The sequence below is a fragment of the Rousettus aegyptiacus genome, unplaced genomic scaffold (genome assembly GCF_014176215.1).
Source record: "Rousettus aegyptiacus isolate mRouAeg1 unplaced genomic scaffold, mRouAeg1.p scaffold_m13_p_4, whole genome shotgun sequence".
Lineage (NCBI taxonomy): Eukaryota > Metazoa > Chordata > Mammalia > Chiroptera > Pteropodidae > Rousettus > Rousettus aegyptiacus.
Window position 1 is genome coordinate 107,638,818 of NW_023416307.1, and position 23,729 is coordinate 107,662,546.

The following is a 23,729-nucleotide window of genomic DNA, read 5'->3' on the forward strand; positions in this document are numbered from 1 at the left end:
CGCTTGGAACGGGTGTTATCATTAGGGTTTGAACCCACATCTCTTTGAATACGAGCCTGCGTTCTCAACTCCTGACCCTGTCTCTAAGCATTGGTGCCTAAATAAATAACTACTTCACAGCATGATCCATGTACCCTTAGGATTGTAAACAAAGTACTGAGCAAGTAGCAAACTCTATCTGGGAAGGTCTGGGAAGGAGTACATGGGCCGGATTTGCCGATACATATGGAATTTTCAACATATGGAATTCTCAAGGAAACAATATGTGCAAAGACTTAACGATGAGAATTAATCATCACAGCAGCTAATGTTCATTGAGCATTCATACTGTGCCAGGTTCTGCAGTGAATATTTTACTTATCCCAGTTAATCCTCACAATAGTCCTATGAGGTCAGTATTGGCCCCATTTTACAGATGAAAATACTGAGGATTGGAGAGGTTAGTGGTTTGCTCAGTGAGCCACAGCTAATGAGGTGACTAAATAAACATTATGCTTATTTAATTAGTAGTGAGAAAAGCAACGAACATGGACTAGCAGGTGTCGAAACCCAGATATAAACATAGCTCTGCCACTAGAATCTGTGTCCACAACTCTCCCTCTGAGAACTTGAGGTGTCCAGGGAAGTGGGGAATGTTTTGTGTGGATTCATGATATGTATTCTCTGAACTTGACTGAAATTAATATTCCTGAAAGCCTTCTCTTTTTGAGAGTTTTATATTTTGCATTCTCTTGCTTGTGAAATTCTAAAACATACTTTCATGTATTTTTTTAACATGCTTTTTTCTCCCCTCTAGCAACAAGGTCCCTGAAGACAATCCTTATTTGATTCCCCAGTGCCTGGCCCTGGCCAGTGAGATCAGACGTTGAGGGTGTTTCGATGGTTGTTAAACCCTCAGGGCCTGGAGCTAGGGCAGGGAGGTGGTAGATGCTCTGTAAATGTTTCTTGAATAAATGATCACTGAGCTTATTTAACAAAAGGTTAGAGTGATAATGGATTTAGCCTGGGTCAGCAATCAATCTTTATTATTCAGAGGGTGTGTATTTAATTTTATTTCGATTACTTAAGCATTTAAGGCAAGCAAGGTTTATTGGTCTCCCTTCCCTCCCCCACCACCCTACCCAATCCCACCCCCAAAATCACCCAGAATTAGCATTGATCCAGTCTGAGCAAGATATTCTGTGAAACACTTTAGTTTGTACTATAAGATTTGTGACCTAAGCCATTAAGCCTGGCCTGCTTAAAAGAAATTCATGTTATGGTGTCACTTTTATGAGCAAATCAACTGTTCATGTGATTTTAAGCATGTATAAAATAAATACGATTTTCTATACAACTCCACTGATACCAATATCCCTGTGTCAGAACAGGAAAGTTTAAGTGGCTTAGAAGTGAGTTCATTCCATGCTGTAGGCATGAGATGTCTAAGACAATAGCCACTTAGCCACATGTAGCTGCCGACCACTTGCAATGGGGTTGTTCTGCATTGAGATGTACAGTAAATGTAACAGTCACCAGAATTCAAAGACAGCAAGAATTTGAATGTAAAGTATCTCTTTAATAATCTGTGTAATGATTACATGTTGAAATGATAATATTTTAGACATATTTTGTTCAATGAAGTATGTCGAAACTCATTTCACCTATTTCTTTTTACTTTTTTAAATGTGACTACTAGAACATGTAAAATTACAGATGTGGTTAATGTTGGACAGTGGTGGTCCAGTACGTAACAAATATGAATCTGATCAAAACCTAACTCCTTTATATCTGCCCCCTACTTTACCATTTCCCACTCCTCCCAAAGTTACAAAAATTAAATAAAGCACCCTACTTCCTGTCTATGTTCATTCTCAAAACTGTTTTATTTCCTGATTGAGTCAAAACTCAAGCCACTCTTCAGTCTCCTACAGCTTAAAGCTTTATTTTTTACTAGCAAGATTTTTATTGGCTTTAATGATGAAATAATTTTAAATTTATATAGAAACTCATAATTTTAAAAAAGAACTCATATTATGTCCTTGCTATTCCAAGGTAGCGCGTAATTAGAATTGTTACCATTTTCCAAATGAGAAAACTGAGAATGAGATAACATTTATTTATTTAAACTCGGCCCTATTCCAAAAAGGCTTTTAACTCTCTGGCTAATTCAAAAATATAAGTGGCTTTACCAAGATGACACAATGGTCGATAGAAAGAGGACTGAATTATCTTCTTACTCTTTCTACTAGAACAGCAGTTCTCAGACACAGTATCCCATTACCAATTATGAAGTGTAACTTTTTACAAATAACAGTTAAAAGAGCAAAGTTCTTAGCTCTCTTTTTATATAAATTAGAACTACTTAAAGGATATTTGAAAATTATTTATCTTTTATATATTTCATTCATTTATTCATTTAACAAACGTTTATTGAGTGCCTGTTGTGTGTAAAGCACTAAGGTGGCCCTGAGAAAGCATCAGTGAACAAAATAGCAACAACAAAACAGATCATCTAACAAATTTTATCATAACAAACAAGCAGTTAGAATGAACGGTGTGCTTTGCCGTAACATAGCCAGAAGACCTAGACTATCTGGGAAGGGCTTCATCAGTTAGGACTGCTCATGCTGACTAGTACTAAAGGACAGTGGAACAGGGCCAGATAAAGAGTGAAGGAGGGAGAACGGATAAGACTCTTAGGAAGGCTTCTTGAAGTGGGAAAAAAAAGTGGGATTGATAAGGCCGGGAATTATACTTAACCTACTGTCCAAATTATCTATGCACATCCCAGAAGTGTATCCTGTACCTAAACATTATCTGTCATGTGGTCATATCAGTAACAAACACAATAAAGTTTGAGAACTTCTGCGTAGTACCATGCTACACTTAACAGATTCTTTCTTTTTTTATTTTCCACTTTATTAAAATATTAGTGACATAAAACATATGTAAGTTTAAGGTATACAGTGTAATGATTTGATACCTGTATATGCTGTGAAATATTTATTGCATTAAGGTTAATTAACATCTCCATCTCCTCACATAATTACCATTTAGTATTATTAGCTGTAATCACCATGCTATACATTAGATCCCTGGAGCTTGTTAATCTCATTACTGGATGTTTATACCTCTTGACCAATATCTTTGCATTTCTCCCCCACCCAGCCCCTGGTAAACACCACACTACTCACACTACTCTGCTTCTCTGAGTTCAGCTTGTTTTTCAGCTTCTACATGTAAGTGATATACTATATTTGTCTTTCTCTGTCTGACTTATTTAATTTAGCATAATGCCCTCAAGTTTCATGCAAATTATGGAAACATCAAGATTTCCTTCTTTCTCACAACTGAATAATATTTAATTCTGCATATGTATATTTAAATAATATATATAGTTAAATCAGATATATATCTCACATCTTTTTACCTATTCATCTATTGATGGATACTCAGATTGTTTCCATGTCTTGATTATTGTGAATAATGCTGCAGGGAACATGGGAGTGCCAATATCAGTTTGAGATCCTATTTTCATTCCCTTTGGATATATACCCAGAAGTGAGATTTCTAAATTATGGTGGTTCTGCTTTTAACTTTTGAGGAATCTCCATACTATTTTCTATAGTGTCTGTACCAATTTACATTCCAGCCAATAGTGCACAATGTTGCCTTTTCTCCACATTCCTGACACTTGTTATCTTTTGTCTTTTTTGATAATAGCCATTCTAACAGAAGTGAAGTGATATCTCCTTGTGGTTTTAATTTGCATTTCCCAGATGATTAGTGATGTGGATGGAATACCTCTTCATGTACTTGTTAGCCATTTGTATGTCTTCTTTGGAAAAATGTCTCTTTATATCCTCCCATTTTTTAAATTTCCTTCCAAAGACTGTTTCCCACCTCCTCCAGCTTTATTGAAATATAATAGACAACTAGTTGGTCATATTTATATTGTACAATGCAATGAGTTTTTTTTTTTTTAATTAAGGTTAGCATATGATAATATATTAGTTTCAGTTACACAGCATAGTGATTAGAGATCTATATAACTCTCAAAGTGATCACTCCACTAAATTTAGTACTCCTCTTCCCTCTTACATATTAATTACAACATCGTTGATTATTTTCCTTATGCTATACTTTATATCTCCATGACTATTTCGTAACTATGCATTTGTATGCCTTAATCCCTTTGCCCTTTTTCATCATCCCCCAACACCCTTCCCATCTAGTAGCCCTCAAAATATTCTCTATATCTATGTGTTTGTTTCCTTTTATGTTGTTGTAGTTTATTTTCTTCTCTAGATTCAATATGTACGTGAAATCACACGATATTTGTCTTTCTCTACCTGACTTATCTCATTTAGCGCAATACCCTCTAGGTCCATCAAGGTAATATCTTTTTACATCCCTTTCCTTTCAGCTTGTGTGTGTCTTTTAATCTGAAGTAAGTCTCATGTAGGCAGCATAGTAGGAGTCTTTTTTTCTTATCCATTCAGCCACCCCATCTTTTAGTTGGAGCACTTAATTCTTTTTAATTTGAGGTATTTGTTAATAAATATGTAATTATTACTATCCTTTATTCATGTTTTTGATAAAAGAATTTTTTTTAAAAAGAAGTCCCTCCAACATTTCCTGTAATACTGGCTTGGTGTTGATGAATCCCTGTAGCTTATTTTTGTCTGGGAAGCTCTTTATCTGTCTTTTGACTCTAAATGATAGTTTTGCTGGATAAAGTATTCTTGGTTGTAGATTCTGGGTTTCATCACTTTGAATATTTTGTGCCAAGCCCTTGTGTCATGCAAAGTTTTTTTTGAGGTCTGCTGCCAATCTTATGGGTGCTCTGTTGTAGGTAACTAACTGCTTTTCTCTTGCTGCTTTTAAGATTCTCTCTTCGTATTTAACCTTTGGCATTTTAACTATAGTGTGTCTTGGTGTGGGCCTCTTTGAGTTTATCTTTTTTGGGACTCTCTGAGCTGCCTTGGGTTGTGTATCTATTTCCTTCACCAGGTTAGGTTAAGTTTTCCAGCATTATTTCTTCAAATATATATTTAACTTCTTGTTCTCCCTCTCCTCCTTCAGGTATTTCTATGACACAGATGTTTTTACATTTAATTTTGTCTCATAGGCTCTTTAAATTATTATTACATTCTTGGCTTTTTTTTCTCACCATTCTGGTTGAGTGTCCTTGGCTTCCCCATCCTCTATATTGTTGGTTTGATCCTCTTCTTTATCCACTTTGTCAATTCCCTCTAACATACTACTCATCTCAGATAATGTGTTTTTTATTTCAGACTGGTTCTCTTAATCATTTCCATTTCCATTTCTATGTTTTTATCTCTGTTAAAGTTCTGAGTTCATCTACACTTCCCCTAAGTTCATCGAGCATCTCTATAACCAATGTTTTAAACTTTGCATCTGTTAGATCATTTGACTCCATTATTCCTGGATCTCTGTTCTATTCTCTCATATGGTTTCTGCTTTTTTGTCTTCTCACTTTGGCCCTCTTTCCGTGCCTGTTTCTATGTCCTAAGCAAAGTTTCTAAGTTTCTTGGTCTTATTAGAGTGATTTTGTGTGGTAAGTGTCCAGTGGCACAGTCCTGAAAGGGGTTCAGCTGCAGGCCAGTTTTAGCCCCAGCCTGTGCCTCGCCAAGGCCACCTGTTAAGATTCAGCAAGTCATCCACAGATGTGTGCTTATAGTTGCCTCACGAGGTCACACCAGAAACTGAGGTCAGCCGCCGTCAATGTGGGTCTTGGACCTGATCAGCAAGTGGCACAGGACTCACAGAATACATAACTGGATTTGGCTTGGGTGGGGCTGTGAGTTGGGGGTGGAGGAAGTTCAGGGAATCCTCTGGGCAGAGCAACCTCTGTTACCCAGTTTAATGACATCTCAGCTATGGCAACACTATGTCTATACACTGGGAGTGGGGAGAGCTCAACAGAAGAACAATGAACAGCACCAGTACTTCTTCTGGGGAGAAAGCCTCGCCTCTGGCCCTCATTCCAACAACTCAGTGATCCCTGCAAGTGCCTGGTGACCCATAAGCATCTGACTGAGTGCTGGTGCCCAGAGCGAGTGAACCCATCACTGTGACATAGCCCCTTTAAAAGAAGCATCCACAACTACCAGCTGTAGCTGCCATAGCCTCTATCTCATTCAGCTGCTTGGGACGGGGTAGCCTCACATCTTCGCCTCCTCCTGCCTCCAAACATTTCAGGGTAATTTCTTATTTCTTTCCCTAGCTGTAGGGCTTCTGTTCATCTAGACCCTAGGCAACTCTGCTTGCTATGGCTTTGTGTTTCTGTCACAACTTTGATTTTGCAAGAAGGGATGAACAAAACTTCAACCATCTACACATTTTTGCCTGGTCTCCTGATCCTCCTCTCTCCATTTTTAAATCAGATTTTTTAAATATAGTTATATATAGTTCCTTATATTTTTAAACTATATTTTAACTATATTTTAAAATATAATTAAATGTAGTTCTTTATACTTTTTTAGTATTAAATCCTTATCAAATAGTCTGCAAATTTTTCTCTCATAAGTTGTCTTTTAATTTGCAAGTGGTTTCTTTTACTGTGTAGAAGCTTTTTAAAAAATGAACATGCAAAGCTTTTGCAATTTTCTAATTTTTTTTATTTTTTAAATTTATTTATTTTAATTAGTTTAAAGTATACAATACATTTGTTAGACATCTATATAGTTCATGAAATGATCCCCCCAATTGCTCCCTCCATCCTCTGACCTTCCACTTAGCCAACATATTAATGCTAACTGCATTCCCTATGCTGTGCTCCACATCGCCATGACTATCCATCACCTACCAATATGTACTTCTTTAACTCTTCACTCCATTCTCCCAGCCTCCGACTCCCCTTTTCCTCTGTCCATCACCAAATTGTCCACTATATTTGTAGGACTTTTTTCTTTATTAGTTTGGTTTTTTTATTATTATTATTTCTTAGATTCTTCATGTAAGTAAAATCATATAGTGTTTACCTTTCTCTGTCTGACCGTCTAGGTCCATCAAAGCAATATCTTTTTCCATCCCCTTCCTTTTCACATGTAGTGATTTTGCTTTCTTATCCTTTTAGCCACTCTTATCTTTTGGTTGGAGCACTTAATTCTTTTCCATTTAAGGTATTTATTGATAGGGATGTAGTTGTTACTATTATTTATTCCTGTTTTTGATACATGTTTTCCTTCTTAAAGAAGTCTCTCCAAAATTTCCTGTTTTACTGGCTTTGTGGTGATAAACTCCTTTAGTTTATTTTTGTCTGGGAAGCTTTTTATCTGTCCTTCAACTCTAAATGATAGCTTTGCTGGATAAATTACTCTTGCTTATAGATCCTGGGTTTTATCCTGCTGAATATTTTTTGCTAAGCCCTTCTGTCTTGCATAGTTTGTTTTGAGAAATCAGCTGTGATCTTATGGGTATTCTCTTACAAGTAACTATCTTGCTGCTTTTAATATTCTTTCTTTGTATTTAAACTTTGGCATTTTAATTATGATGTGTCTTGGTGTGGGCCTCTTTGGATCCCTGATTTTGGGAATTCTCTGAGCTTCTTGGGGTCTAATGTCCATTTTCTTCTCCAAGTTAGGAATTTTCCATCATTATTTCTTCAAACAGCTGTTAAACATCTTGTTTTTCTCTAGTTAGCCGATCAGATAGTTATTTTGACCTTTAATGGTGTCCCATATGCTCCTTAAATTATTTTTATAAGCTTGGCATCTTATCTCTTACCATTCTGATTGTGTGTTCTTGGCTTTCCTGTCCTCGAGATAGGGCATTTGATCCTCTTTATTCACTTTGTTTATTCCTTCGTTTATTCCATTTAATATACTTCTCATCTCAGATAACGTGTTCATTTCAGACTGGTTCCCTTTTATAATTTCCATTTCCATTTTTATGGTTTTTATCTCTTTGTTGAAGTTCTTACTGAATTTATCTACACTTCCCGAAAGTTCATTGAACATTTTTATAACCAGTGTTTTGAACTCTGCATCTGATAGATTACTTGACTCCATTATATCCAGATCTCTATTCTGTTCTCGCATATGGTTTCTGCACCTTTGTCTTCCCATTTTGGCTGTCTTTCCATGTCTGTTTCTATGTACTAAGCAAAACTCCTTAGTCTCCCGGTCTTATTAATATGGATTTGTGAAGTAGGTGTCCAGTGGCACAGTCTTGAGAGAGGTTCAGCTGTAGGCCAGATTTAGCCCAAGCCTCTATCCCTCCAGGGCCACCTGTAAAGTTTCACCAAGTAATCCACAGATGCTATGCACATAGTTGCCTGCTGCCTCCAGTGTGAGACTAGGTGCTGCTCAGCAAGGAACACCTATCTCACTGAGGATATACCTGGATGTGGCTTGGGTGGGGCTGCGAGTTGGTGGGGTTTCAGGGAATTCTCTGGGTGGAGCAACCTCTGTTATCCAGTTTGATGACATCACAGCTATGGTGGTGTTGTGTCTTTCACACTGTTAGTGGGGAGGGCTCAGCAGGGAACAATAGACACTGCTAGCACTTCTGCACACAGTGAGTCTTGCCTCAGCCCTCACTCTAACCACGTCTCCCTGTAGGTCCCTGGTGCCCCCTGCACACAGTACAGTTGGCACTGGTGCTCAGAGAGAGCAGGTCCATCACTGCTCACAGGCGCGGCCCCTTTAAGAGGCTTCTGTAGCTGCCACAGCCTACGTCTCACTCAGCCACTCAGGACTGGGTAGCCCGTGTCCTCGCCTTGTCCTACCTTCAGCCATTGCAGGGTGAATTCTTGGATTTCTCTGTAGTTGTATAGCTTGTTCATCTAGATCTCAGGCGATTTTTCCTTGCTGCTGCCCCTTGTTTCCATCACAACTCTGATTTGATCGCCAGTGGGATGAACAGAGCCTGTATTATCTATACCATTTTTTCCCTCTCTTAAAATTTATTTTTAATTGTAGTTGACATGCAATACTATATTAGTTTCAGATGTACAACATAGTACTTCAACATTTTATAACTTACAAAATGATTATTACAATAAGTCTAGTAACCATCTGTCCCCATATGTAGTTATATTATTGACTCTGTTCCCTTTGCTGTACATTGTATTCCTGCGACTTATTTTATAACTCAAATTTTTATAATCCTTTCCCCTTTTTCACCCATCTCCCCTCCCTTCTACCCTCTATCAACCATCAGTTTCTTCTTTGTATCTATGAGTTCATTTCTGTTTTGTTTTGTTTGTTCATTTGTTTTCTTTTCTTTTTTTTATATTGTACAAATAAGTAAAATTATACATTATTTGTCTTTCCTCTGTCTCATTTATTTTACTTAACATATTTTCTAGGTCTATCCATGTTATCACTCTTTAACTGAGTTCCTGTCTTTTCATTTTTTGTGTATTTTTTATATATTTTTGTTTTATGGTTACCATGAGGCTCATTATATCCATCTATATCTATAGCAGTCTATTTTATCGTATAGGCATTTAAATTCAATTATATTCTAAAAGCACTACATTTTTTCTCCTCTCTCCACTTTTTATGTTTTTGACATGTTTTATATCCTTTTGTTTTGTGTATCTCCAGATTATTTATTGTAGTTATAGTTAATTTTGCTACTATTATTATTTAACATTCATATTAACTTTTTAAATGGTTGATTTAAGTGATTATTGTATATTTGCCTTTACTGGTGAAATGTTTTCTCATTCCTTATTTTCTTATTTCTGGTTGTAGCTTTTTTCTTTTCATTAAAGAAGACTCTTTAATGTTTCTTGTAAAGCCAATTTAGTGTTTGCAAACTCCTTTAGTTTTTGCTTGTCTGGGAAATTCTTACTTTCTCTTTCAATTCTGAATGATAACCTTGCCAGACATAGTATTCTAGGTTGTAGATTCCTTTCTTTGAGCACTGTAAATATCTTGTGTCACTTTCTTCTGGCCTGTAAAATTGATTCTGAGATATCAGTTGATAGCTTTATAAGGTTTTCATTGTATGTGACTTGATGTTTCATTCTTGCTGCCTTTAAGATTGTCTGCTTATCCTTCACTTTTGCCATTTTAATTACAATATACCTCGATGTGGGTCTATTTGGGTTCATCTTGTTTGGAATTCTCTGTGCTTCCTGGACCTGAATGTCTGTTTTCTTCCCGAGATTAGTAAAGCTTTCAGATATTATTTCTTCAAATATCCTTTTTACCCTATTTTCTCTCTCTTCTTCTTGAATCCCTATAATTCAAGTGTTAGGGTGCATATATATAATATCTTCATTTTTTAAAAGTCTTTTTTCATTTTGCTGTTCTGATTGGGTGATTGCTACTCTTCTGTCTTCCAGGTCATTAATCTGTTCTGTTTTAACTAATCTGTTATTGTCTATTCCTTCTAATGGGTTCTTCATTTCAGTTATTGTATTTTTCATCTCTAGTTCTTTATTACATTTTCTGTCTCTTTGTTGAAGTGCTCTCTCAGTTCCTCTGTTGTACTCTCAAGTTTATTGAGCATTTTTATGAGCATTTCTTTGAATTCTTTATCAGGTAAATTACTTATCTCTATTACATTAGGATTTTCCTCTGGAGGTTTATTTTTCCTCCCTTCATTTGGGACAATTTTGTTTGACTTCCTGTGTTTATTCCTGTAAGTTAGACAGTACAGCTATATCTCCCAGTCTTGCAAGTGGTCTCTGTGTAGCTTGTGGGATGAATAGTTTTGGCAAGCTGGCTGTAGTCAAAGTGGGTGCATGTGGTGTCTGATGTGTCACCTGATCTGAAGGAATAGGTTCAAGATGGGGCAGCCTGGTGCGTGTGTGTTTCCTTGCCCTTCTCATCCAAGTGGGAGTGCCTGGTGCAGAGGGGGCTGCTAGGTGCACTCTTAGCATGACTGTTGCTTTAACTGTGATCAGAGCAGAGTCTGGGTGGAGCTGCTTTGAGTCTCACTACCTTACCACCTGTGCCCTCTGTACAGGCTCACTTTACTAGTTCACCCCCTCTCCTGGGAGTGCAGCTTCTCATATACTCAGTAGTACTCCTCTCAGTCCTCAAGGTCAGTCTTGCATGCTGTTCTTTGTTGCTTTAATTGTCCTCAGTCAGAGCAGAGTCTGGGTGGGCCTCTCTGCATACCTGTTTTTCAATGCCTTACTAGCTCCGCCCCTTCTCCAGGAGGGTCAGCCTGGCTTGCCACACAGCAGCACTCTACTCACTCCATGCTGGGAAGCCCTGCATGTGGATACTACATAGTTTTGCTAGCTCTGGGCTTCCTTTAGTCGGATACCCCAAATGTGTGTGGAGCAGTGCCCCACTATCTGCACTTTCTGAACAGGGAAATCCTGTGTGGGGGTACTGTAGTGTTTTGCTAGCTCAAAACTCTCTCTCAAAGAGCAGCCCCACATGAACACGCAGTAGCGACCTTCTCTCTCCATACTTTCTCTGGACAGTGTAGCCTTGCACATAAGTACTGCAGTATTTTGTTAGCTCTGTATTCTCGTCAAGATGGGGAGCCCCTTATGTGTGCAGCCTAGTGGGTGCATGAAGCAGCACCCTTTTGTACCCACTGGATCAATCTCTGGGTAGAAGGGCCCCTTGTATGCACACTATGGCACTCTCCTGTTTCTGTTGGCTCTAGCTTCAGGAGGGTTAGCTGGGGATGCACCACAGTGCCCTAGAAGTCAGCCAAAGAACCTGAATGGAATCCTGCTGCTATCCAATTCAGGGGAGATGTAAACAATGGTGCTCATCAGTTCCTCCATCCTGAGCAGTTCCCTCAGCTCCTGGAGAGTTCTGATGGTTCCCTGACTTTCTCTATGCAATCAGTATCTCTCACTTGCTTGTTGTGTACAAGCTGTTCAATTCGCTCCCAGTTGTCTCTTAGGAGGAATTTTTCTAAATTCAGGTGTGCATTTGATGTGTTCTTGGGAGGAGGTGTCCACTGCCATCTTGGATCCATTGTTGCTTTTTAGTTTGATGTAGTCCCACTTGTTTATTTTGCTTTTATTTCTTGTACTTTTGCTGTCAGAAAACCATTGCCAAGATGACGTCAAGGAGCTTTTTAACCGTGTTTTCTTAGTTTTATAGTTCAGGGTCTTGCATTTAATCCTTTAATCTATTTTTAGTTAATTTTTGTGAGTGTGTAAAATAGGGTCCAATTTTATTCTTCTGCATATGAATATTCAGTTTCACCAACATCATTTATTGAAGAAACTATCCTTTTCCCATTGAGTAGTCTTGGCTCCCTTATCAAACATTAGTTGACCATATATGTATTCTGTTATATTGGTCTATATGTCTGTTTTAATACCAGTACCAAACTGTTTTGATTACTGTTGCTTTGTAAAGCAGGCTGTTGCAGACCATCTGAGGGCCCTGTGCAGTGGTATGTTTAACATCCATCTCTAAAACAAAGCAAAACAAAACACAACTCTGATTTGCAGCATTTGCCAATTTCCATGGGTTAACTACTCCCACCTTGGCTGATATCTAGCTTCCAATAGGATGTCACTGAATGTGGAGCTGGGAAGAGACATGGGGTGCTATCCCATTATATATCATTTCCACAGTACAAATACAATAGTTGTAAATAGCCCCCAAAGTACAGATAATAGTAACATGTGGTAAAATAATAAAAAAAGCAATGAATTTTTAGTATGTATTAACTTTATTTTTAATATAATTTCTTTAACTGTAATTTATATTATTTTTCAGTAATGGCTGTGTTTAACAACTGCCTCATAAAATTACTGCAGATTTAACAATCAGTTCTCATGTGTCTGGACAAGCTGCTCCAGCACACCACTGGCCACACCAACGTCAATGAAAAGTAACCATGATTGTCTAGAACAAGTCCTCACTGTCCTTTCTATCTCTATTTCTTACAGATCAGCAAACAGCAGCTTCAGACAGTCAAGGACCGGTTTCAAGCTTTCCTCAATGGGGAAACCCAGATTGTGGCCGACGAAGCCTTCATGAACGCAGTCCAGAGTTACTATGAGGTAAGACTCACCATGCAGAAGAATGCAAGACTGCTCAGGCCTGGAGCTCGGGGCTTCTGAAATACTGGTCAGTGGGAACAGCAGCCTCAGCCTCCTACAGGACTATTCTTCTTGAGGCAAAGGGGTTGCTGATTGGTTACAATTTTAGGGAATAATAGCATTTTATTTGAGGGAACACTATAAATAGAAGCTATTGTTTACCAACTGATTTTTAAACCAGGCAGTGTGTTGAGTGTATACAATTTTTTGTTTAATCTTTACAACAGTTTTAGAATTGGGTCCTGATATCATTCCCATTTTACTGAGAAGTTAGCTCAATTACTCAAGTTACACAGCTGTTAAAGTGCCACAGCTAAGACTTGAAGTGAGTCAGGGGCATTTTATTACCATGTACACCCTTTCTAAAGTATATTAATATTAGAGGATATTAATACCTCCTAAGGATAATACTTTCACTATCATCCTTGTTATTTCTATTAAGATGGTGCTGTGGTTCTTTTCTGCATTAGAACAAGTCAAAAAAATGCAGAACTATTCTTAGGAGAAAAACTATAAGTGAGAGATTATAGTCCAAGGATATTGCAAGTAAATTTTCACCTTTACACTTCAGAGGTTTATTTGTTACTAAAGTGAATTTGGAATTCCATTAGCCACTTTAAAAATTTTATAATTATTCTTACCTGATGTGCACTTTGGCTATCACTGGTGCACCATTAGTGAAGTGGACATGCCATACCTTCCTAGAGGCAATGTTTAACTGACACGCTTTTTTTCAAATATGATTATCTGATTCTTGAAAGACATTTTACTTTATATTAATCTATTTTCATGTGAATGAGATATTCTCTGTATTTGGAATCTTATGTTCCAAATGCCTTGCCATTGCCATGGCTAGATGAAAATCATTAGAAATCAACTCCTAAGCACTGAAAAATTTACTTTCAATTGCAATTCAAAGCAGTAACAATTGGATTACTTTGCTAATTTTTTCCTTGCTTCCTTTCTTATTTTAATTATCAGGTAGCAGAGTATTCCAAAACAAATGGTGCTTCTGCTTCCACTCCAGTCCTTTGTAGATGCTTTAACAATGCTAGTTGATCAATTTGGTAAAATTCTCCTTCCTATTTGTAAAGGCAATTGACTACTCCTTTCACAGAGAGAGTGGAGGAAGATTAAAATTAGATCTTGTAAGAATATTATTGATCCGTTTGCTAATTAGTGTTTAATATTAAACAGGCTTTGTCTCTGTGATGTTTGCTGGCTCCAGCCACAGATTCATTTTACACGTCATTTCCTAGCGAAATTTCTAATTGAATTTACTGTAGAAGTTGGGTTCATCTTTATACTTATCAAATTTAAGCTTCCCCCACCCCCATTTTATAAGCAGTATTAATTAATGTCATTAAGTATCAAGCTTAATGCTTTATTTGATGCGGTCTAAATTTTCAGTTGAATTTAATGGAGAGTGGAAATGAGATTTAGAATCACAATGATGGTATGGCAGTGAATAACTTGAATATATTTTATAAAAGATCTGTTTATAAACTGCCAAGGAATGAAATTAATTACTGCTTTCCCTTTTTTTCAAGTTCTGAAAGCTAATTCAGAACAGATAGACCTTTATTGATAGTTCTCCATATTTAAAGTCATTCACTAGTTTACATATTTTGAAATTGCAAATCTTAACTAGAAAGCTCATTTGACTAATGACATAAATTAAAAGAAAGTGATATTTCTATCTCTTAATTCAATTTGAATATTAGTAGTCATCAATGTGCTAATGAGTCTCTGAAAATTACCATTATGTCTATAGTGATCCTAATATTTTCTTCTATATTGGCCAGTTTGTTTGAAAGGATTTCTTTTAGTCTGGTAGAAATACAGGCATTAAGAAATTACTGAATATTTAATATTGAGATTTGGGTAATAGGATATAATGTGGAGTATTAATTATTTACCATATTCATTAGTAAAGTTTTAGAGTCTTGAGATTCATGTTTCCTGGAAAGCTTAATCCTCCGAAGCAAAGGGCCTCAATCAAGGGATCAAGATTAACTCATGATCTAAGAGAGTCCCAAGTTGATTACCCCGCCCTTTTCCACTTTCTCTTCACTCTTGGGCAATGGAGAAGCTAGTGTCCTTTCTTCCACTTTATTCTGGAATCCAATTACTTTTCTGTCAGTATCTGTCTTGATCAGGACTCTTTGGATTACAAATAATAGACACATACTTCAAACTAGCTTAAGCTGAAAATGAGATTTATTTGCTCAAGCGTCTTACAAGTCCAGGGGTAGATCTGGTTTAGCTGTGGCTGAATCCTGAGATTTCAAAGACGCCAGAAAGATGGGTATCTTTCTCCGCACACCTCAACTTTGCTTTTGTCTGTGTTGGCTTCATTCTTAGGCAGGTTCTCTCTGTGCTACCAACTTAGCAAGCCCAGGAGCAAAGAGAATATGTCTGTACTGAGAGTCCCAGAAAAAGGCCCAGGGGTGATTTGGATGAGTGATATGCATCATGTGTCCTTTCTTGAGCCAGTTACAACAGAAAAGGGTGAAACAGACTGGGGAATTAGGCCAAGGACAAATACCCCCTCTAGAGCCTGAGTACAGGCTCAGTCCCACTGTAGTCATTTGAATTGAAAATGCAATGGTTTCCCAATAAAAAATTAGAATGTTTTTGACTGGAAGAAGGGAAAATGTATGCTCATCAGAAAAAGCCCACATATATTCTCCTCCTTAACTCCCTCTGAAACACATACACTCATAGTCTACCCCATTATAAAACACCTTTACACATTCCAGTTCACAATGGTAATGCCATTAAGAAAAAAAACACAACTTTTCCTCAAAAATTTATGAGATTATTACACTAGAAAAAGTCAGTTTCGGGTATTTGCATTGTCTTACTAAGGCAAAATGGTCAGTGAACACACTGGTGCAGTAAGAAGAAATTTCTATCTGTGCCCATCCAGCCTAGTCTGAACCCAGACGGCCACCATTAATGGCAAGCTGGTAAGGCCTGGGATCTGAGCTGGGCCAGGGTAAAGGGAGACCGAGGTTCCCTATGGCTCATAAGAGCATGTAGGTTAATCTCATTCTTTCCTGGTGGCCAAGATTGTCAAAGCAGATCGAGCAGGGCAGTGGATTAATCCTTTAATCGCTTCCATTATGGCTTTGTGGACTGGGTGCTCTGAAGTCTGGCCCAGCAACCCAACCTTTTTCCCACAGCCACAGTCTAAAACATCAGAGTGCCCATCCATTTCTGCATGGCCCCAACATCTTTTCTAACTCTCAGCTCTTTTAAGACAAATGTTTAAAACATAAACCCTCCCTCCCTCCATCCTCATCTTCGCCTCCAAATTCACATGCCGGTCCTGGCATTAGAGAAAATAGGTAGATGGGAAAGTTTTACAAAAACTTCCTCGCTCAGATCCTACTTGGAAGGAAACTTGGGGCATTTGGTGGGAAGTGAGAATGTAGAATGGGGTGTAAGCTGTACAAACGTTCATCCAGAACACTGCTGCTAATATCTGGCCTTCAGCCAGTGGAATTGCTCTCATTGAGTTTGTTTTGTTTGTTTTGTTTTGTTTTGTTTTGTTTTGGGCTGATCTCCTCTAAAAAAGGCCTGGTTAGTTTTGTTGTATCAGACAGGAATTCTTTGTTGCTAGCAACAGAAACTGATTGGATAAATTAAGCCTTGATAATAATAATAACAGCAACAACTTTTTTTGTTTTTGTTATAAAAAGAAATAGCCAAGCATAAGGGAAAATAGAAACCAGAGCAGATTGACTTCAGGGAGCCAGGTAGCAGGATATAATGGACACCCTATCATTGTTGTGAATCTATTCCAACCCCATTTCATTCTTGTGCCACCACGCTGGGAATCTGAATTCCAGAAGGGGAAGCATGATTGGCAAGCTCAGGTCCCAAACCACCGCTTGGCTAAGGAAGGAAAAGTTTCGTAAATGAAGTCCCATCAAAATTGTTTATAATGACAAAGAAGTTCTTGGACTGAGGTGCTGTTATCAGAAAAGGAAAGATGATTGGCAGGGAAAAATGCTGATGTCCCTGCACAGGGTGACACGTTTTGTTTAGTCTTTATCACTGAACTTTTTTTTTTAATCTAAGAGAAGCAGCAGTCAGGTCACACCTGCCTATTTCTCTGACATAAAGCTATATATTTCCCACTATGCAAAACTACTATAACTCCTCAGAGATCTTAAAACAAATATATCCCTAGAAGAAAAGTAACTACTCATTCTAAAGGCATTCATTCTTATGGGGAGAGCCAGGCAAGGAAGGTCATATGTCAGAGTGGTTAGAAGGATGAGCTTAGTGTCCCAAAGATGTGTGGTTGGATTCTAATTTGACTGCCCAGTAGCTTTGGGAACCAGCCAAGTCTGAGCCTCAGTTTCTGTAATAGGACCTTTCTTACATAATTGCTTTCATGGTTAAGTGGTATACACACACACACACACACACACACACACACACACACACACACACAACCTCACCCTAAATCTAGCACCTGGAAAGTGCTAGAAGAGGAAAATGGGGGTATGGTTCCCATCTTCTATATATAAATAATAGGAAATAATTGAAAATTGATAGAATTAGTTTACTTCCTAGTTTCTGGGCCTGGGCTTAGGATAAGGGAGGTGCAAGGTCAAGGTAGGGGAAAGGGACAGAGACAGGGGAAGGGAATGCTTTTGCTCCTAACCTACCCCCACCTGCCACAGGTCATGGCCCCACATCTGCATATGAAGTTTGCCCCAGGATGCCTTACTTTTTGCTGAGGAATGTATTTAACATTCATAAGTGCGTTTTATTTTTAGAAATTAGCGTGCTTTTGGCCTCAACAGAGGTAAATTTTGTATTTTTTCCACATAGAAAGAGATATCTTAAGTGATTCTGAAAGTAAAACATGCAATTATAAAACTAGACAATGTAAAAAAAAAATCTAAGTGAAATGGTTAGAAAAATACCTGTCATTCTATCATCTTAAACAACCATTACTAAATTTGGATACATATTTTTTCAGATATTTTAATGAGTCTATACACATAAAGATAGCTATTTGATTTCCATATTAAGATGGAAAATATTAATAACCTACTTGTTTTGTTAGCACAGTGGTTTTCAATCTCCTTCCTACCTCTGCAAAAATCACACATTTGACACTCTCATTAGGAGAATGTTTTACTCCTCATGAGGTTCTCAATCCAGGGTCATGCTCCCATCCAATCCCACCTCACCACTATTATTGGAAGTCTCTGGTTTAACAATATATAATGGAATCTTTTTATTTTTATTTTTATTTTTCAATGAGAGTTGACATTCAATCTTATTTTGTATTAGTGTCAAACATACTGGATAACGATTAGACAGTTATATAATTTACAAAGTGATCCCCTCAATTAGTCTAGTACCCACCTGATACCATACATAGTTGCCACAATATTATTAACTATATTTCCTATGCTGTACTTTATATCCTCATTACTATTTTGTAACTACTGATTTGTATTTCTTAATCCCTTCACTTTTTTCACTCAGCCCATCAACTCCCTCCCATCTGGCAACCATCAGTTTGTTCTCTGTATATATGGGTCTGCTTTTATTTTGTTGGTTCATTTATTTTGTTTTAGATTCCACATGTAAGTGAAATCATATGATATTTGTCTTTCTTTGTCTAACTTATTTCATTTAGCATAATATCCTCATATCCTCTAGGTTATTGTGGACATCTTTTGATGCTAATGAAAAAATATCCTTTTTTCATGGATGCATGATAGTCTATTAAAAATAATAACTTTTATTACATTCTTGTAGTAGGCACTATGCTCACCAGTTTACACACATTATTTTATTGAATTCTTACCCAAATCCTACAAGGTAAGGAAGTTAGGATTCCCATTTGAGAATTGAGGGAACTGAAGCCACAAAAGATTAAGTAACTTGCTCAGGTTTCAAAGCTGTAGCTGATAGAGTCAGGATTTGAACTCAGGCCATCTGCCACTAGAGCCTGCTCCTCCCGTTATCCATGAGACATTCATTAGTAGCAACCAGGTTGTTGCGATTTTTTTCAAAAATCTTATTTACTCTAACATCTAGATCCATATCCTATTTAATGTTGGAATGATATGCTTTTGTAGACCAGGAAAGGACCTGTCTTGGTTTCACAGCCTGTAAGCAAGAAAGTGGGAGCTGGGCCAGCTTTACCTTACGTCATGTACAGTCATTAAGTACTGCTGTGCTTATGTGTTTCTACAACAACCTTGAGGTAGCTTGGCTCTGACGACTGAGGAAAGGACTGATAGATGAAGCCGAGTCACTGAATCGACTACCCTTCTCCACTCCATATTTATTTGTTTATCTTCCACCTCCCATTATGACCTATCTGGAAGTTGGCAGAGGAGTAGGAGGATTTATGGATGTACTGCATAGAACTGTGCCTGGGGAAGAAGTCTCTTGCGACAGCCAAAAGCAAAATAGAAAATAAAAAGACCAGATAGAGCTCCCAGTACAAATGACTGTCAAGGGTGGTTTTAGAGGCACAGAAACATATTGGTACTCAGTGGCTGCATTCACTACAGGGCAAGGCTGGCCTAGGCCCCACTTCCCTTCTGACAGACTTAGAAGCCAAGACAGATGATGTGCCCGAAAAATTAGTTTTCTGCTGCCACCTTTTCTCCTTCTGCCTGTCATGCTTCCTTTTGGCAGTTCATCTGTGCTGTCTCCTCAATCTTCAGCCTTTTTCCTCCACACTCTTGACATTCCACTCATCTCCCCTCATTCGGGGCCTGGCAATCATATTTTACTTCTGGGCAGATAAAGCCCTCTACTTTTTAAAGTCCTTTCAGTTTAATCCTCATCAAAGAAGACCAGCTGGATTAACCCCATGTGACAGTGAAGGAGAGTGAAGTTGATGGAGTTTAAGTGATTTGTCTGAGGTCATCTACTAGTAGTATAGCAAATATTTATTAAGTGGTCACTATAATAAATATTTGATCCCTACAAAGGGAGGAACTATGTGAAGCAGATGATATGTGGAGGGTCCAGAGGTTAGCTAGCCAGTTATGGCTGCCATCTGGGACCAATGGACTATCTAGCTTCAGTCAGTTGTTCAAGAGCCCAGTATATTGTGCTTGCTTGTTTCCCCTTTGCCTTTTTGCCCCCATATAGATATATGTAATAGGGTCTCTACTTTGGGAAGTCTGTTTTGTTCTTATTCATTCACTCATGCAACATGGTACTGTGTGCCAGGCACTGTCTTAAATACCTGAAGAAGTAAGAAGTAAGAGAGAAAAACAGTTTCAACTCCTGTCATCCTGGGACTCAGATATTAAACAAAGAGTCACAGAGATAGATGACAAATGGTAGCTATGGAAGGACTTTGGGGGAAAGGAATGTGGTGCTGAGGATTTATAACTGGGGCTTGCCTCAGTTGATATGGACAAATGGGGAGGACAGTATGGCTTTATTGTTAATTGAATGTTTCCAAGTCATCGCTTATGTTCATTAGAGCTGAAAATGAAGAATTAACCCCTTTGTATCCCCACCACCATCAGCAGTCACCTGTACCCAGCTGGGCTCCCTGCCAATTCTATTGGCCTCTTTCAAGTCTGTTTTCCACATTAAAGGAATAATAAGAACTTGATTGCATCATATCTCAGTGTAAAATATTCAGTGACATCCCAGTGTCCTTCAAATGAAGACCAACATACTGAATGTGGCTTCCCATGTCCTTGGCCATCTGGCCCCTTCCTTCTCACCTCATGTAGGTCACTCCTCTACCCCTCCTAGCCATAGCCACACTGGCTTCTCCTCAGTTACTCAGGGTCTTTATGCATATTATTCCCTCTCTCTGAAACACTCTCACGATCTCTTTATCTAACCATCTGTCACATATCATCCCAAAGGAGTTTTCCTGCAGGAAGTCTTTCCTGACTACACACTAGAACAAATTCCTAGTTATAGGCACCCATGGACACCTGCACTTTCCCTTGATAGCACTTGTCCCAGATTGTAATGATATTTGGATGAGATTATTAAGATGATGTCATGAAGGTATCATTTTCCTCACTACTGTATCCTTGGCACCTACTGAGTGCCCAAAGAAAGGAAAAATTGGTTCATAAAGAAGAGTATAAATATTACATCTGGAAGGACAAACCCAAAGTTTTATAGTTCAACTCCCTCAGTGTACAGATTAGAAACTGGAAACTTACCCATGGTCACACAGCAAGTTAGCAGCAGAGGTGGCCTGGGACCATAGTTTATAGCTTCTGCCACAATGCTATACTGCCTCTCCAGAAACTTCCTCTATTTGCCTCGAAACTTTGATGTTGAGATCTAGATCTAAAACTGAGACACGATGTGTTAATTAGATGGAGCATTATAGATGAATTCTTTTCAGGTGAATTCTTTAGCTCATTAAGGTTCATAAGATCTGAGGATTCATTTGAAACTTTTTTCCCCAAAACTAGCTTTTAAACTCCAAGGTCTCAACTGAGTACCAGTTTCCAGGCACAGGCAAGTGGGCCATGGCCTCTAACCCGTGAATCAAACCCTCAGCCCTGTTTTCTAAATGAGTTCATTAAGTCAGCAATAAATGAAGGCCACCTTTCTAATATCTCTCCTCCCCAAGGAAGGCTTTGCGATGAAGCAGGAGGTGATGAGATGTACCACAAGCAAAACCGTCTCATGGCCAACAGGGGCATGTCCTGATAACTGACAGAGGAAGAAACGTTTGTTCTGCCTCCAAAGGTGATTTATGCACCTTCTGAAGTGTGACCAGGACACAGCTCAAAAGTGTCAGATTTTCCCTCTCTGTGAATATGAAGTAGCAGTTTCACCGCCTTGTATTACATCCCAGAACCATGTAGCTTGTGTAAGCTTGCAAACGATGAGCACTGGAGCAAAAGTAAATTGTTCTTAATGGATGGCTTGGTCCTAGGACCCAGGCAGCACTAAAAAAACAATCCAGCTTCCTCCACCAAGTGGAAAAGGTTCTCTAACAAGCAGCTGAGACCCCTAGGGAAGGAAGAAACCAGGGCAAAATCGAAAGACCACACATTTGAATCATCAAGAGCAAGTCCCTTCTCTTCTCTGGAGTCTTGGTTTTCTGCCTCCAAAATGGACTGAATATAATGCCTACTTTCTATGTTCACTCACTCTCAAAGTGCCAGGCTCTCTACTAGGGACAGATAATATTGCAGGGAACAAGAAGGACACAGTCTTCACCTATATGGAGTTTACGTTTTGGAAAGGGAGACAGACATTAAATACATATTTGCTTGATACTCCAATTTCAAGTGTGATGAGTATCCTAAGAGGATAAAATGAGGTCCAGTGGTTAACATTTAATTGCTATGTGTCAGATACTTTACATATAACAACAACAACAACAACAACAACAACAACCACGACGACCCACAAAGCTTTAATCTGGGCTACTTTTTAAAGTGCTTTTCATATGTTAACTCATTTAATTCTCTTTTTAAAATACCTGTGATGTAGAGACTACTATTATCTCCATTTTATAGATGAGAAAACTAAGGAACAAAGAGATCAACTTGCCAAAAGAAATACAGCCACTAAGTGGCAGAGAAAGAACCCAGGCAGTCTGAACTCAGAGTCTATGCACCATTTGCTGCCTCTCAGGAGATTAAATGCCTCTCATTTAGTCCTAGCAACAACCTGGCAAATACTGTTATTCTCATTTTTGCTGATTTGGACACAAAAGCAAAAAGGGTAAGTGACTACTCTGAGTTTGCACAACTAAGAGGTAGTGGGGCAGGAGGTGGTCACTCTGGTGTCCCCTGTGTTGCCTGTGAGTTGGTATGTCCAGGGCTGACTTTCTGATGTCTTTCCTGGCCCTATTCTTGTTCAGGTGTTCCTGAAGAGTGACCGCGTGGCCCGCATGGTACAGAGCGGGGGCTGCTCCGCCAACGACTCGCGGGAGGTCTTCAAGAAGCACATTGAGAAGAGAGTGCGCAGCCTGCCGGAGATTGACGGCCTCAGCAAGGAGACCGTGCTGAGCTCCTGGATGGCCAAGTTTGATGCCATCTACCGTGGGGAAGAGGATCCCAGGAAGCAGCAGGCCCGGATGACGGCCAGTGCAGCCTCTGAGCTGATTCTGAGCAAAGAACAACTCTACGAGATGTTCCAGAACATTCTTGGGATCAAGAAATTCGAACATCAGCTTCTGTACAATGCCTGTCAGGTAAGTTGCCTGTCATCTGGGCCTGGAGCAGTGAGTAAGCAGGGCCACATTATGAATTCTCTGTGCCCTGGGTGCTGTTGCCTTCTCAGGCCATTTCTTGATTAAAATATATATATATATAAAAAACTATGTTTTATAACTGCATTGGTAAAAGTTGAATATAATTCAGGCTAGAATATATTCATGTTTTTCTTTGAATTAAAAAAAAAATTAAAACACTTTTATGAGCTCCTGAAAGATTCATGGGCCCTAGGCACTGTGCTTATTGTGTCTACTGGGTAAATTGACCCTATGAATAAGGCCTGGCTTCCATATGTCGAAAGTCCTAATAGATCAAAATAATAATGGTTTTAAAAAGATTGTTTTGATTTTACAATAGCTTTTACAACTGCTTTTACAAAAGCCAGTTGAGGGGCTTTTACTTCCTCAGCCAAGGAGACAACTGGACTTAGCACCTGACCATAGAGAGTAATTATTTAAAGTAAAAAGCTTCCAGACCTGGGTATATCATACACATATATTAGTTATATAATGAGTGTGATCTGAAGG

The 23,729-nt window shown here is 38.5% G+C and overlaps 1 protein-coding gene across 15 annotated transcripts in view; it reads left to right on the forward strand.

Annotated features, from left to right (window-relative positions):
- CADPS (calcium dependent secretion activator) overlaps positions 1-23,729 on the forward strand; it is a 442,570-nt gene that overhangs the window by 87,299 nt on the left and 331,542 nt on the right. For all 15 annotated transcript variants that reach the window (XM_036218629.1, XM_036218630.1, XM_016150172.2 and 12 more), the window contains exons 2-3: positions 12,839-12,952; positions 22,848-23,180. In XM_036218629.1, the coding sequence (XP_036074522.1) occupies positions 12,839-12,952; positions 22,848-23,180 (447 nt within the window). The remainder of the gene's footprint in view (positions 1-12,838; positions 12,953-22,847; positions 23,181-23,729) is intronic.